Source organism: Megascapheus bottae, chromosome 17, assembly GCF_031878675.1.
Source record: "Megascapheus bottae isolate mThoBot1 chromosome 17, mThoBot2.hap1, whole genome shotgun sequence".
Lineage (NCBI taxonomy): Eukaryota > Metazoa > Chordata > Mammalia > Rodentia > Geomyidae > Megascapheus > Megascapheus bottae.
Window position 1 is genome coordinate 50,218,814 of NC_143525.1, and position 16,752 is coordinate 50,235,565.

The following is a 16,752-nucleotide window of genomic DNA, read 5'->3' on the forward strand; positions in this document are numbered from 1 at the left end:
TGTTGTTAAAGGATCCCTTTGACCTCCACCAGGGAGATGACGGTTCAGTGCCAGGGAAGCCTTCAGAGAGGGCGCAGCTGGTGGGGCCCCTCAGGATCCTATGGGAGAGGGCACTGAGCCCAGGACACGCCCTTACCTTCCTCCTGGCTGCTGTGCAGTCCCAGGATGCACTAGCCACACCCTGACCTCTGACCTCTGCAGAAAGCAGCCTGTAGTATTGGACTCTTCTAGCACCATACCTGCTGTCCGTTCATGGGTCACGGGCATTGTGTCCATGTGGGCGAAAAGCAGTGCTTGGTGGAGGCTCCTGGGTGTCACTCACACTCACAACTAGTTGTTTTTTTTTTTTTTCTAGCTCCGAAATGGAGCTACATCATCTGTGGTGGTCTAGGATTTACATTTTAAAAGTTAGAACAAGCCTTTGGCCTTATTCTGTGTGAGTGAGTATCACTAACCGCTGCAGGGGCGGAGGGTGCAGTGGGCTGGGTGGACCCTCTTTGCTATTGCTTGTCATTTTGAGGCAGCTCTCCATGTTGCCCAGGTTGGCATTCACGCCTGATCTCGGGGTCCCTGGACCTCACCTCCTGTGCCCTGGGACCCTGCAGCATGCCGTTACATTCTCACATTTGTTGCTATGGGCTCTATTTGGATCCAGGACAGGGTATGGGGTCAGACGTTCTCTTTTGAGGACTTTAGAAATGTAGATTTTGTTTGTTTGTTTTCTGGTAGTGGAACTTGAACCTCAGAGCCTGAGTGCTGCTGTCCCTTTACCTTAAGGCTAGTGCTGCATCATTTTAATTTGGTTAACTGGAGATAAGAATCTCATGAACTTTCCTTCCCAGGTTGGTTTCCAACCATGATCCTCAGATCTCTGTCTCCTGAGTAGCTAGGATTATAGGCATGAGCTACCCGTACCTGGCTTGAAATGTAGGTTTTATTTCTCTGTGTAATAGCCCTTGTGGGATAGTTAGGACTCAAGCTCCTTCCATCTCCCTTGGTTGCTGTTCTCTGTGTGGCCGGACTTTTCCCCATGGCAGTGGGTGGACACTGAGGGCAGCACTCAGGATTCGGACATTTCAGTCACTTCTATTGATCAGAACTTGGCTGCGAGAAGAGATGAAGCTGTGTTTACTGGAAACTGTCTTGGTAACGAGGACTGAGAACCCCCGATGCCAGGGCAGCATTGTCTGCCTTAGTACAGTGCCTGTGGTTGAATTTTTTCTGCTGGTATGACATGGTACCTCATAGGACACGTGTCTTTGTGTCCAAACACCATATTTTTTTATTTTTTAACTTTTTTATTGTAATTAATAAAAGGGTTACATGATATTTGCCATATAGAGGGTGCATTAATTCACATACATTGATACCCTTTCACATGTCTTGGTACCCTTTACCCTCCCCCCCTACTGTCCCCCCCCCCCGTCTTGGTTTTCCCCCCTTTCCTATCAAATTTCAAATAACCAAATACAAATAAATTCAATATATCAGATAACAAAGTGAGGTACTGTAACAATATGAGATACCCAAGGGACTGCAAAGGAGATGAGAGCTAACATAGTACATTAAGAACAATAATCATTCGTTATATAGCTTTTGTTTCAATATCCTGGAGGTCCTTTCAATTAGCTTCATACTATATGGCCTTATGTATCAAGATTTTGCTCTATTGCAGGTCTCTGCTAGTAGAGCCCAAGGTTTCTACTGATTATGACAAATGAGGGAAACCATTGAGCCTAAGTTCCTTTGAGTCTGGCTTACTTCACTTAATATGATTTTTTCTAAGTCTTTCCATTTCCTAACAAATGGGTCAATGTCGTTTTTTCTGACAACAGCATAGAATTCCATTGTGTACAAATACCACAACTTGTTGATCCACTCATCAACTGAGGGACATCTAGGTTGGTTCCATATCTTTACTATGGTGAATAGTGCTGCAATGAACATTGTTGTGCTAGTGGGTTTAGTATGTCCTTGTTTCTGGATGGTTGGGTAAATGCCAAGTAGTGGAATTGCTGGGTCATAGGGGAGTTCTATGTTTAGTCTTTTGAGGCACTGCCACACTGCTTTCCATAGTGGTTGAATGAGTTTGCACTCCCACCAACAGTGCAGTAGTGATCCCTCCTGGCCACATCCCCTCCAGCATCTGTTGTTATTCGACAAACACCATATTTTTATAGGGTGGACACCTACAGGTAGTCTAAGTGGATGGACATTTTAAATATTTATCAGTTCTGCCAAGTTGTTTTCTAAGTATATTTCATAATCTCCACTGTCGCCAACACTGAGTGAGTGCCTTGTTCAGCACAGCTTTGTCATATGGGTAGGACTTACTCTTTACCTTTATTAGTTATTAGTTATTAGTTTGCTCTATGAAAACAGACCTGTTGGTCTGCTTCTTTAAGATTCCTAGGTTTTGTGACGTAAGAAGACTTTTTTTACAATAAGATAAAAATATTCTGCTTTTCCATTTGCTTTTTAATCTACCCTGTTTTTGTTTATGTACAGAACCTGAGCTGACAATATCAAATGGCTAGCTACATTTTGTAGCATCAAGTCCTGAACTGTTATCCTTCCTTTACTGATTTAAAATGCCACCTTCATTACAGTTATGTATGTGGGTCTATTTCTGGGCTTTGTTTGTCTCGCCCTCACTAATACCAATCTATAATTGCCATAAATTTATAATGTAGTTAATATCTGGTAGTGCGAATCACTACCCATTATTCTTTATTAAAATCTTTCTCTAATCTTGTGCATTTCTCTTTTGCTTTGAGTTTAGAATCTGTTTGTAAAATTCATTAAGGGAAAAACCCTGCGGGTACTTTGATTGGACTTGGGTTGCCTGTATACATTCGTTTGGGCAGAATTGGCATCTCCAGAATCGTTGGAGGAGAGTTTAGTTACAGGGTGTAGTTCCAGGTGTTTGTTTACAGAATACGATAGTTGTGAACAACTCACTAGATGAAGACAGCTCAACGCTTACACCGGCTGCATGTGAGCAGGGCAGGGTCCTGGTGTGTGGGGATATGGCTCCATTCCTCTCTGCCATAGCACATTGCTTCTGGGCAGTGACTTGTGCAGGGCACTCTGTGCTCTGGGTTAGGTAGGCTTCTGCTGGCCAGTGTGACACCAGCCTTCTCCAGGCCTGGTCACATTGTCTTCCTGCTGCCTTGGAAACAACCCAGTCAACCCCAAAGTGACAGGACAGGGAGGGCATGTGTTCTGTGGAGCAGAGTGGATCTAGGACATGGGCAGTGGTGAGGAGAGTTCCTCAGCGCTGCCCTCTTGTTGCAGGAGTCTTTTCAGGTACACAGAAGAGTGTGTGCATCCAGGAAGGTATCTGCCTTGGTCATTGTGACTGTTATTTTGATATAATTTGAAAAAGGTGTATATGGTAAATCCCCTGTGTCCCTTCAGGGTGATGTTTAGAAGCTACCTGGAGGATAGGCGGTGTGGAAAGCATGCAGATCCCAGAGCCTGCTCACTGTCCAGTGCTCATGTCCTGTGGAAGTAAAGCAGAGGAGTGGTGTGACTAGCAGTTGCTTGACGTTGACACAGGGCCGTGGGGGATGAGGAGGGCTGCCAGCAGCGGGCATGTACTTAGCAGCTGCGGGAGGCAGCTCTGGGGCTTCAGACGTCCACTGGGACAGCCCTCGGCACAAGTTGGTAAGATGCTACATGAAGAGATGTGTGCTGGTGCCATATACCCCAGGGGCTGGTCCAGTCCAAAATTTAAAGCTTGAGACACATGTGGGACCCTTGTCCCCCCCTTGTTATTGTTGTTTTTTTCATATATTTTTTTATTGTAATTAATGGAAGGGTTACATTATATTCGCCAGCTAGAAGGCGCATTACTTCACAAACACTGATACCCTTTCTCATGTTTTGGTCCCCCTCCTTGTTTTGCAGAACTACACTCAGTACATCCCTCTGTCCATCTATGACCTGCAGACGTGGATGGGCAGTCCTTCCATCTTTGTCTACGACTGCTCCAATGCTGGCCTGATCGTCAAGTCCTTCAAGCAGTTCGCGCTGCAGAGGGAACAGGAGCTGGAGGTGAGACCCTGAGTGGCCCATGGGGCTTGCCGTCCTTGGTTGTCCTTGGCATTAGGGTCTGGAGGGAGATGGTCCTTGAAGGTGAGAACGGGAGGATCTCAGTTCGGCCAGTGGACCTGTGGACCTTCCATTCTCCCTCTGTCATTTTCAATCTAAGCAGTAAGCAATAGCAATGCTAACAGAGTAGCTTTGTGCTCCAGCCATCTCTACGTCTAAGGTAGTGTTAAAATGATTTATTTGACGAGAAATGGATTCATTTCTTCAATTCCATGGACTGCATCTCTACTAACATCTTTGTTAGTGCTCCTCACACCGCGTGCGCGTCCCCCCCCCCCACTTTTAAAGTTTTTAATAATAAAAAACTGCCAAACAAATGGTAGAAACCAAAACAGTGACCACTGGTTGGAATTTGAAGGCCTATGTGGTGCTGGATAATGAAGTAACATTTTGCCTAGTTGTTTTAATATTTGACACTTGAATTAAATTGTGAATTCTAAAAAGAAATCACAGAGGCATGGTTTCAGTTAAGGGCCCTCTGTCCTGTGGCCTGCACGACCTGTCAATGTGAAATACTCAACAGCCCCCTGGGAGGTCATGAATTCCAATTGGCTGCAATGCTGGGAAAGTCACAATCCAAGAACAAAAAAAATGGTCCTTCAGGATATTTCATGAGGCCTTTTTGGACCTATTCAATTTTAATGTGTGTTTATGTTTTTCACATTTCTTTGTTGTTGGTTTTTTTTTTTTTTTTTTTTTTTTTGCCAGTCCTAGGCTTGAGCTCAGGGCCTGAGCACTGTCCTTGGACTTTCTCAAGGCTAGAGCTCTACCACTTGAGCCTCAGCATCACTTCTGGCTTTTTTCTATGTATGTGGTACCGAGGAATCGAACCCGGGTCTTCATGCATGCTAGGCAAGCACTTTAACCACTAGGCCAAACTCCTGGCCTGTTTTTCACATTTCATTAGGTTAATGCCGAAAGAGTCAACAACAAAATTTGAAATTCCATTTGGTAGAAGTTAAAGTTAACATGTGTACAGTTGAGAGAATTTTATGTGTGTAAGTTAAGTCCTTACTCAGAACACTGCATAGGTGGTGAGACTGATACATTTAAGCCCTTTATCCTTGCAAATGGATGTACATGCTGCAAGTTTCTGTTTGTGTTGCCTGCTCAGTAAGAGAAGGGAAAGGTCAGGTTCTGCATCACCGAGGTTTCCCTGCGCTCAGGTGTTCCTCCTCAGTTGTCATCTACGAACACCAAAAACCTGGAGCACTGGAAAGTGTTTTTGTGTGTTTCATCACCAAAAAAAGCTGAGGACATTGCAAAAAGGACTTCTTTGTAATAGGTCAAAGAATTGGCCTGATTTGAGTGTGGGGAAAGACACCCTATCAGCTCAGATTATTGAGGTGTTTTAATCCAGAACCTCACCTGGTCTGGTAGAAGGCAGGCTGTTCCAGCTCACACATCATAGTAGATGCTTTCTTCCCAGGGTTTGGGCATCTGCTCCTGTCAGGAATGCCTGTGCTTGCTATATGTTGTTAAGGATTATTATTAATCAGCCTAAGACACCATTCATTTCATTAAATGTAACCAAAAGATTTACATGCGTCTTTTTTTTTTTTTTTTGAGGGAAAAATGTTTAATTGACTCATTCCTCGTGAGGAAGATCAAATGTGAAACAGTGTTAACCGAGGTGGTGAATAGAAGGCCCAGCGTGTTCCACCATATGTTTCATAATTAGGGCTGATTTTTATTTTCTTCATTTTCTAATTACAATGTAGATCAGCCTTGTGTTTCTCCATCACACTTACTATTATTGGCCATTGTTCACTTAGACTCTTGCATAAACAGCGGAAATTAAAATGATAAAATTGGCTCTTAGCTAATACGTGTAGTGCTCATTTTAGTCATTTTATTCTCTGCTGTAGAAACATCATTTCTCTGTGAGGTTGGGTTTGTTCTTTAAACAGAAAAAAATGTTCATATCCTCGTTATAGTTGGCTTCTTTCTGGCTGTTTGTCTGTCTTCCCATTCTGGGGCCTGAACTCAGGGCCTACATGCTATCCCTGAGCCTCTTTGTGCTCAAGGCTGGCACTCTAACCACTTGCAGCACAGCACCACTTCTAGCTTTTTTTTGAGTATTTTTTTAAATATATTTTTTATTGTAATTAATAGAAGGGTTACATGATATTTGCCAGATAAGTGGTGCATTAATTCCCACACATTGATACCCTTTCACATGTCATGGTCCCCATTTCCCTTCCCCCCTCCCCCACCCCTCTTCTTGTTTTCCCCCATTCCCTATCCAATTTCAGATAACCAAATTTAAATATATCCAATATATCAGGTAACAAAGTGAGATAGTGTAACAATATGAGATAACCAAGGGACAGTAAAAGTGATGGGAGACAACATAGTACCTTAAGAACAACAATCATTAATTATATGGCTTATGTTTACATCATATTTTAAATGACAAGTTTAACAAACAATTGTTCAAGGAGGGAATCTCTAATTACATTCTCTGGGTCTTAGTCTTTAGAACTTAATCAAAATTAGGCTAACGGTTTGTATGTCATAGAAACATACGATTTATGAAATAAAACATTATGATTATAGAGACATAGGTTTTTTTGTCTATATAGTTATGTTTGTGTTTCCATTACCATGTCCATTGCTTTGGGTATGCAGTTATTGAGTCCTTGCTCTTGTACACTTTGGATTTAATAACCGCATATTAAGGATACCATGCGCCTTTTATTGGAGTTGAGTCTCAGGAACTTTCCTGACCTGGCTGTCTTCAAACCAAGATCCTCAGATTTCAGCCTCATAAGTAGCTGGCATGAGCCAGCAGCAGTCAGTATGCATGTATGTATGTATACATGTGCATGTGTGCGTGCTGGTCTGAGAGCTTGAACTCAGGGCCTGGGCACTGTCCCTGAGCACTTTTGCTAATGGGCTAGCACTCTTCCACTTGAGCCACAGCACCCTTCTAGCTTTTGCTAAGAATTTTATTGGTGCTAAGAGTTTCATGGACTTTCCTGTCTAGGCTGGCTTTGTCCTTTAATCTCAGACTCCTGAGTAGCTTGGGTTACAGGTATGAGCCACAGAGACTTGTCAATTCATTTTATTTGTTTATTTATTTATTTATTTTTTTTGTCAGTTTTGGGGCCTGAACTCTGGGCCCGGGCACTGTCCCTGAGTTCTTCAGCTCAAGGCTAGCACTCTACTCCTTGAGCCACAGTGCCACTTCTGGTTTTCTGGTGGTTAATTGAAGATAAAAGTCTTATGGACTTTCTTGCTGGATCTAGCTTTGAACTGCAGTCCTCAGATCTCAGCCTCCTGAGTAGCTAGGATTATAGGCGTGAGCCACCGGTGCCTGGCTCAATTTATTTTTAACATATATTTTATGATATATTTTTAAATCTTTTATTGTGTACCATATGAACTGATGAGAATAGGCAGGCAAGTGTTTTGTGTCAGAGCATTTTGTTCTGCTGTTTGTTCTTCGAGTTTGCACTACGATAGACAAGCAAACATCCCTGTGCTTCTTGTCTGACCTGTGGCCTGAGAATAGGGGAATATGTCTATAAGGAGAAAGGGGGTTGATGCAAAATAACTCAAGAAAGCAGCTCATGGGACCAAACAGTCTCCAGAGAGTAAGCATGAACATAAATACGAGTAACATAAATTTTAAAGCTGATGTTCAGCCTTCATAATCTTAGTGGCATAGTGCTTGTCCTGGGACCAGGAGGGTTATTTTGCTCTGTGTATCTTTCTCATGGGAATCCTGTAAGTGCAAGTGGAAGAAAGCTTCATAAAAACACAACATAAATAATTGTACATCAGAGCCAGAGAAAACACACATCTGTCACTTAGAAATCTTCCTATATTCTTCGTTTTGTTGCAATTTGAAAATTAAAGAAAATATGCAAGTCTCTGCTTCTGATGTTTGTTTGTGTGTCTGTCCATCCTCCTGTCTGCCTTCTTCCCTTGGTGTGAGAGGATCGAATCCAGCACCCCTTGCTTGCCAGGTTAATACTCTACCACTTGAGCCATGCCCTCCAACCCCAATGTTATGTTACACACACACACACACACACACACACACACACACACACACACACACACACACACGGGTTACAGTTATATTCGCCAGATAGAAGGTGCATTAATTTTCACACATTGATATCCTATTTTGTGTTTTAGGGGTGTGTGTGTGTGTGTGTGTGTGTGTGTGTGTGTGTGTGTGTGTGTGTGTGTATTTGTTTGTGTTTGTCATAGGGCTTGAACTCAAGGTCTGGGCACTGTCCCTGAGCTTTTGTGCTTAAAGCTAGTGTCCCCTAAATGAAGCCACAGCTTCATTTCTGGCTTTTTAGTGGTTAACCATAGATAGGAGTCTTGCAGTTCCTGCCCGTGCTGGCTTTGAACGGAGATCCTCAGATCTCAGCCTCCTGAATACCTAAGATATCAGGCATGCGCCACCGGTGCCTGGCTTTAAAATAAGTATTTTTTGTTTTTTTATCAAAGTATTTTATGTCATGGTTTACAAAATCACATGTAAAAGACTTATTTTTATAAATAGTGCTTGGTCTTCCTGGCAGGAGCTGTGTCACCAAAGATCACTTTTTAAGTTTATAGGGAGGTATCTAGAGGTAAAATGTCGTTGCTCTTATTCTTGATACATTCATTTAGGCTATCTCTGGGCTTTCTGCTGTGACACAAGCAAAAGCAGACCTGCCATTAGTGATTGCTCTTTGAAGTCTAGCAAAATCGGGCTACTGGTTTTGACCTGCACCTGTCTTTCAGCGCTTGGGAGGCTGTGGGGCGAGGGGGCAGGCAGGTTTTGATGGTGAAGAGATGTGCTTCACGGTAGCCTTCATTGATAGTGCTTATGTCTGATGGTGACTTGTGAAGTCCTCTTCTGCAGGTGCCCACACCAGCTTCCCCTTCCAGGTTGCCACCGCTCTTCCAGTACCACAGCATATTTGCTGTCTGAGCTTCCTACCTCTCACGTACCTCATGTTGTCCTTGCCATTTACAGCAGCAGAAGTGCTTGTGGCTCTGAGCTCTGCCTCTCTCTTCCCAGCTTCTGCCACCTGCACTAGACATTGGTACTCATTTTCTGCCTCTGACCATCAAGTCTTCTTTGCATGTGTGGGAGATTCTGTAAGGAGACAAACATGAGCCTTGTCACCTCATTGCCTGCTCATTGAGTATTTTTATTCCTGTTTTTCTTGTATATTCTGGAGATTATCTCTTCTAACTAAATTACTGATTTTTAATGCTTCCTCAGTGTCCAGTTGACAAGGAAAGCATCAACTATCCGAGCATGTCCTTCCCCTTGACGTCAGCCTCCGCCACTGCTCCTCCTGGGAATTGTGCTGAGGCTGCTGCCCGCAGAGGCCCAGATGCCCTCGGCTCTCTTCCTGGGTGCTCAGCTGGAGGTCCCGGCAGCAGCCTAGGAAAGGGTGTGCACCAGCGGCCCATCTCCGGCCTGAGCATGCCCTGAGCCTTCACGTTCAGAACGCCATCAACTGGAGGCAGTAGCAACGAGTAACAGCCTGCCCTTTTCACTAATAGGATCTCTAAGGCCCACGATTTACCTCAGCAGTGCTTCCGGGCTGGCCTGCTTCCTCTCCTTCAGCATCCCACACTGGCCGATCCTTTATCTTCATGACTGTCTCCTGCCCACTGCAGCTCCAGGCACTTTGTCTTCCTCTAAAGCAGGAGGGCCTGGGGAAGGGCCATGCTACCACACCTGTCCCCATTATTAGAAAGTAAAGATGCTGTTTCCTCTGGATCCCGCTGGTGGCATCTCTGTCACAGAGCCAGCCAGGGAAAGCCAGGGTGAGGCGAGAGAAGGAAAGGAGCTGGGACGGCCCCTGGGGGATGTGGTGAGGAATGGCAGCCACACTGTGTGTTCCGTTGTTCCGCCCCACGCAGGTGGGACTGCAGGCTGTTGGCTCTTGCCATAGCCCTTGCTTCTTACCACTTCACTGCGCTTGTAGTTTTGTCTGAAAAGTCTGCCGCTGGCCTCACTGTCCTTAAGAATCTAGAGGTGCCTCCAACCAGATAAGTCGTTGAAGTAATGTGTACAGGTACAAGGCACTGGGTCCTATGGAGGGAGTTAGACACAAAATCCAAATAGTTCCCTAATGACTTGTGGATGTGAATCCTTGGTCTGTAAGCTCGAATGGAAGCCAAGTGTGTATAGGCAGATTCTCTTTGCAGCGGTCTTGGTGGAGCATGACCTAGTTTCCTGGATCCTCCTTTGATCGTTAAAGTTTTCACTGCGCTGGGACTGCTGTGTAGCAGTCGTTCTTCATTGTTGTGTTCAGGTGAGCTGAGCTGGGTAGTGGCAGAGGACAGTAGTGCCTTCTTTACAGCTCTGTCCCAGAAGACCCCAGGAGCAGCTTCACCAGCTTCATTTGGTTCAGGACTGACTTGTGGACAGCTCCTGGCTGGCTGACCTGCTGTGGGAAGAGCCTCTTCCTTGAAGCTCCGCCGAGGACCAGGTTTCTTTTCTCCAGGCTCCTCCTGTGTTGTCTGACACTGTCTTGGAGCTTGGTCCGGTGAGGTCCAGCGGACTGAACGTGTCTTCCTCTCCAGCTGGCTCTCCACTGGGGCCTCTTGGAGGTGGACAGACAGGTAATGCCTTTGCCTTTTGTGTTGGCCACAGGGACGAGGAAGACTGGCAGAAGTTCCTTATCTCCACATCACCAGATTCCTCAAGTACTGTGCACTGTGCAGACTAAGGTCTCCTATTTGAAATGTCACACCCCCCCCCTTGCAGCTCTGTTACTAGCCAGCTGCGTGGCTGCCGTGGCGCCCACCCGCATAGACAGCTCTCCGTGACACAGGCTGATATTGTTGCACCGCAGCATCTCTGTCCCCGGTGTGTTCTCCACGCCACGGCCTGCCTGTCCAAGGCATGTTCCTTGATCACGATTTCCTCCAAGATTTGCCATGCTCGTGCCATTCATAACTCTAAACTGGGGAGACACAGGGCGCTGCTGCAGGAAAGCAGTCTTTAGCTATTACTCTACCTTGCAAGTTAGGGTCTTCATGGCTCCCATCTCCAAGCTTATTTATCATTGATAGGGAGTAGAAAAATGGGCCGGTATCTGTTGTAATATAGTTTCTCCTTTAGTTTTCAGGGGATATTGTTTTGTACAAAACAGGATGCTTTCACTTTTCTAAGGTACCTCTTTGTTTTGCTATAGTTTGTTATGTTTTGTTTTCTTATTTTGATTATTCTCTTTCCTACTGGAGCCTTATGATGGCTTCTTGTCTTTTTTACATTTGCAATGAAGAGAAAGGCCTGAGGCTGCTGTGCATGCCAAGAGCTGGAAGCTGTCCGCCCGGGGAGCAGTGACTGTGTGCTCACTGCGGAGGTGCGGGAAGCTCGGTGAGGCCACGCTGGACTAGGTTGTGCTAGTGCAACACAGATAATAAGGGAGGGGCGGCTCCCTTTGGTTAGCTTTTGTTTGTATTATCTGTGGCTGTGGGTACCTCTGTGGTTCCTTTGGAAGAAAGAGAATTTGTCCATGGATTTCATGGGATGTAGGATGTGAGAAGAAAAAGAAAGTGAAGGTGGCCCTAGAGCTTTGGCTCAGGTGGCATGCATGACTGCTTCCTGAGCTTTGAGAAGAATATAGAAGGCATGGAGTGGGAGCCCTGCACTGACCCATTCAGAGCCCCCCCCCCCAATACACCATGACTGAAGTGGCGGTGTAGGGGGGGCAAGAGAGGAGAGGCAACATAAGGCCTGTGCCATGCTCTCTGCAAGCTGGGAAATAGGGGAGGTCATTAGAGGAGGGGAAGAAAACCAAGAGCAGGTGGTGGGGGGGGTTCCACGGAAGGTAGGGAGGTCAGCTGATGTGTAAGGTGGGCTCTGAGGGCACAGGCCTGGGTCATGGTGGGCTTAATTGGCTCCCTGCAATGAGTAAGCAAGGGACAGAGGAGTGGAGCTGCGCAGGCAAGGCAGTCTTCAGGAGAGGCAGAGGAGTGGCCAGGAAGTACAGCAAAGTGCTCTCTGGGGCTGGCTCCCTTTGGTTTGTTTTTATTATCTGTGTTTTATTTTCCTTGGGCTTCCTTTGTACTATGGGCGTAAGCCAGCGGGGTAGGGAGTGAGATGGCGTTCGGAAGTGTGGGTCTTGAGCTGCCGAGAGAGGACTGGGATCTGAATGCTAGCGCAGAGGTACCTGGACAAGGTTGTGGGAGCCAGGAAGAGTGTGAACACACATGGCATAAACCATCGTAGGAGGCTTGTGTGCAGCTGCACATATGTACGAGTACGCGCCCCTACACTTAGTCATATGCACGCACGCACCTGCACAAATACATACCCAAAAACGTACACGGTGAGCGAGGCGCCGGGGCCACTCCTGAAATCCTAGCTGCTCAGGAGGCTGAGATCTGACCATCGCAGTTTAAAGCCAGCCCAACATGGAAGTCTCCACGAGGCTCTTAGCTAGGATTAACCACCAGGAAACGGGACGTGGTGCTGTGGCCCAAGTGGTGGAGCACTACCCGTGAGCACAACAGGGCTCCCAAAAACAAGGAAAAGTACACAACGCGTGTATACACAGTTGCCTGTAGACATAGGTATGCTTCCATGCACACACACTTAGACACGTATATGGAAACCTCTTCCCGTGTGTACATACAAGCCCACGCACCATGAACATAGCACAGTGCACACTTCGGTGCGGTGCTGTAGAGCTGCCCATTCTTTGAGGATAGAACATCACCACCTTTTTGCATTATTGTCCCTGTGTCCTTCAACTGTGTGTCTCCCACATGCTCCTGTCACTGGATGAACAAAGCCAGGATCCTGTGATTCAGTTCATTGCAATTAACGGGGCAGAACCCTGCTTGTGAGGTTGGATAACAAGGGTCCTGTGGTTTAGGCCAGGCACTCCAGCAGCTCCTGTGGGAGGAGAAATGGCCGCTGCCCCTGGGAAGTGCAGTCACAGATGACTTGGGCTCTCGCATATCTAGTCTACACATGAGGAAGCTGAGAGGACTAAGAAAGGATGTGGGGTCTGCCTGAACGGTGAGTAGAGTGACGCTCTATGCAGGGGAAAGGAAGGACGTTTCAGTGAGAAGGAGTGCAAGGAGAAGCTGGGGGGTGTGGACTGCAGGGCACAGAACTCCAAGCCATTTCCTCAAAGCCCTTGGCATCGTAGACCCCAGCTGAAGTGTTCATCAGTAGTGGTAAACCCGTTGACACACACCCCAGGCCCGGGCATCTTAGAACACAGCATCCAAGATGCTGCCAACAGAAGGTCATTTGTAATGAAAAAGGGCCTGTCCGTCTTCTGCTGAGCACTTCCTGTTGGTGACACAGATTCCGTTGGCTTTTGTGCTCTTTGGAGAAGACCCCTTCCGGTTGTAGAGAGCAACTCCCGTATCTTACTGACAGGCCCCACACTGCTGTGGAGCCTCTACAGCCACCAGCAAGGCGGCAACCTTGCCTCCACCCCACCCCCCAGCCAGGCACTGCTCCAGGCGTGGAGTAGGACAGCACCCTGCTTTATCCTTCAGCAGCTGGCAAGCTCACAGCCTGACCCCCATTTCTTTCTGATGTACAGAGCTGCAAGACTCTTAGCATCCCCTTTTCTGTAGTTATTGACACAATCTAAGAGCAGCTGGGGAGTGGAACTCGCTTATAATTTCTAATTAACCATGTTCACTGATGGATGAGTTAGAGCATTCAGAAGCCATTGCCAGCAGCTAAATGCCTATAAAATAATGGATGGTTCATATGGGCAAACTCCATTGCTTAAAGGGGCTGTAGCTGGCCTTCAGAGGGCACTATTTAGTTGTCATCCACTAAAAACAGCCCTCTGCTCTCTTGGCCAAATTCTCCTAGCAACGCATGCTACTTGGCTTTAAAGTTACTGTTTACTATTTGATGCATATAATTGTATGAGTTGTAAATTAAAAATACCACCTCAGCTTGGTGTCTGCTGGAGCCATACAAATGCCACAGCCTGAATCTTTGAATAAGAAGGGAGCTGAGTGAGTAGCATGAGCCTTGCTTCCAGAGCTTCTGCCCCTTTGAACATTGCACACTGTCCCTTGTAATTACATGTCGGTGAAATGAGAATGAAAACAAAGTTGGTTTAAGGCACAGCTCAAAGTATCCCAGGAGATGGCAGTCCTGGCACCTGTGTGCCTCCATGTCTTCACAAACACATCTCTTATGTATGTGTGAGAAAGGGAGCAAGGGAGTAGAGTGGGCACTGCCCCAAGCTGGAGCATACGGCCATAGGCCTGGAAACTGCCTGCTTGCTTTCTCAAGAGCTGGAGCCTCCTAGCTCCATGGAGTGTGGGCGAGGCAGCAGTTGTGACAGCTGGGTGGAGAGAATCACATTTGAAGCTTTTCCTGGATACTTCCCAAGTCTTCCATAAGTCTCCGGGGAGTTTCAGGATGAAAACTGTTCCAGGCTGAGCCTCTCCACTTTTCTGGGAGAAGGCTGTCTGGCAGAGGTGCTGTGTGCGGGGACATGTGCTCGGCCAGCTCTTTAGAGCACTGCTGCAGCTGGAGTGTGCACAGCTCTGCCTGGTGGCCTTTCCAGGCAAGGGAGAGCAGTTAGCCTTAACCTGCAGGCAATTTCTGGAGAATAATTTCAATTAAAGGGTCAGTGCCTTAGACACATCAAAGCTGAAACAATGTGTGGGAAGTGACTTGTGTTGGAATGGGACTTTTTGTATTCTAGCAAGATTGAGAAGTATTGTTCATTGGCAGAACCCGTTCCTAGAATGCCAGATGTGCGGCTGTGGCTGCTGTTGACATCTTTGGGTTTACTTGCCCCGAGGCAGAGCTCTGCTATGCATTCGGGGCAGCCCACCATTATGTGGTTGGTGAATGCACACCCTTGAGCCCAGCAGACACATACCATGGTGGGTCTGGTGCCTTATGCTGCTGAACCTGGGGCCACCTGGGGCCCAGAGAGTGCCTGCCTCCTTCCTCCCTCCCTGCCTCCCTGCCACTGCCTGGGTAGGGTGTCTCTATATCCCCCGTTCTATACCAGGCAGGGTGCACGATGCACCTAACCCACCAGCACCACTACTGCGGGGCACCAGGCTCCATCCAGCTGGCACCTGTCTGCCAGCTTCCCTGAGTCCTGCTGGCCTGGCGGAGGCCTGGAGCCTGGTGCGAAAAGCTGTTTCGGCTCTTCAGAAACAGCAAGTTTGTGCAAACGGACGGCAAAGCACTGTGGTCTTCAGCGTTTGTGGCAAGAGAAACTGTTCAGTTCTCAGCTCTGTTCAGTGAGGAAACTTCTAGTCTTTGCATTCTATGCTATGAGAATACCAGGATCTTTAACAAGGACAATAAGGATAGTGGATTTAGTTGTTGGATAAGTAGCCGTTCCTGCTCTTACCGTTATTTCCTTTTTAATCACATGTCAGCCATCCCTATACTTATATGCCCAGTGGTAGTTAGTGCTGCTTATTAAAATAACGTCAGTCTGCTAGCAGTTCCAGACATCGCTAAGGCTACATTTCCCATTTGAAGACTACCTTTGTTTGCTACAGTCTGCTCAGCCTTCCTAGAGCCCACACCAGTCCCTCCTTCCCAGCCTTTTCCCACCAAGTCCGGGTATTAAGCGACCCCACCAGCCCGTGAGTGCCAGGCCTTGAGGGCCATCCTCTGATGCCGCTTCAGACGCCAGGGCTCCTGCCTGGCCCCCGCATGACCCAGGGCCGCCGAGCTGTAGATGAGATCATGCCCAGACCCATCATCCTGCATAGCAGGGCTGATGCGACAGACCGGAAACTAATTTCCTGTGCAGAGCCGGTTGCTTTGTTGATCTATTTTAGCTTATAAAGCCGGAGCCCAGAAAATGGTTTTGCACGCAATCTTGCCTTCTCTCTTCTTAAAAAAAGAAAAAAAGAATCTGCTGAGTTCTGGTGGTACTTAGTACCACCCAACTCTGAACTGTACATTTAAAATCGTTAGAACAGGGCTAGAGTATTAGTCTAGCCTGTGGGAAGCCCAGCAAACCTCCCCCCCCACATAACATGGCACATTTTATATTACACATAAAAATGGCAGTTTTTATTAAAAGATGTATTTATATTGGTTTTGATATTGCATATACAAGCATTTGATTTGTACTTTGAGTTTTCTGTTTCTGTAGTAGAGATGATTACTGATAAAACATGCAACCGTTAGTACATTCCATTAGAGGGGATTGAGCTGTTACAGCAAGCATTAATGAGCAGTGAAATGACAGCGCATTATATACCACTGTCACCAGGTTGGCTAGCAAGGAGCCAGCACACTTTGGGGAATACTGCATTTAAAGGGTACTGAACATGCTGGAACCTTGGTATCGTGGGTACCTGGAATAGACTCAAGAAGAATCAGATGAGATGATGGAATAAAAAGTGTCCTGCAATCAGGAGCAGCTGCTAGCCTCTGTGGCCTTATATTAACCAGACAGACAGACAGAGTTTTTGTTCCCTGAAGCCTGTTTCCTCATTGTCGAACATCTTTGAGAATGAAGTTAGTGTTACAGAGCAGATGAAAGGATCACTATGCAAAAGAGCTCTGAGGAATGGTGTGACGCCTGTGCAACTAGAAGGAGCTGGCAGTAAGGGGCGAAAGTGGTGACGCATACACAATCTCTACAAGTCTTAAAGCAGCTGTGTACAGTCCCTGCCCTCCCCGGGTAGAAA

At 46.6% G+C, this 16,752-nt stretch overlaps 1 protein-coding gene across 1 annotated transcript in view; it reads left to right on the forward strand.

The window, feature by feature from the left end:
* Rptor (regulatory associated protein of MTOR complex 1) overlaps positions 1 to 16,752 on the forward strand; it is a 267,055-nt gene that overhangs the window by 124,711 nt on the left and 125,592 nt on the right. Inside the window, exon 5 of the mRNA XM_090351345.1 lies at positions 3,913 to 4,059. Within this exon, the coding sequence (XP_090207471.1) occupies positions 3,913 to 4,059 (147 nt within the window). The remainder of the gene's footprint in view (positions 1 to 3,912; positions 4,060 to 16,752) is intronic.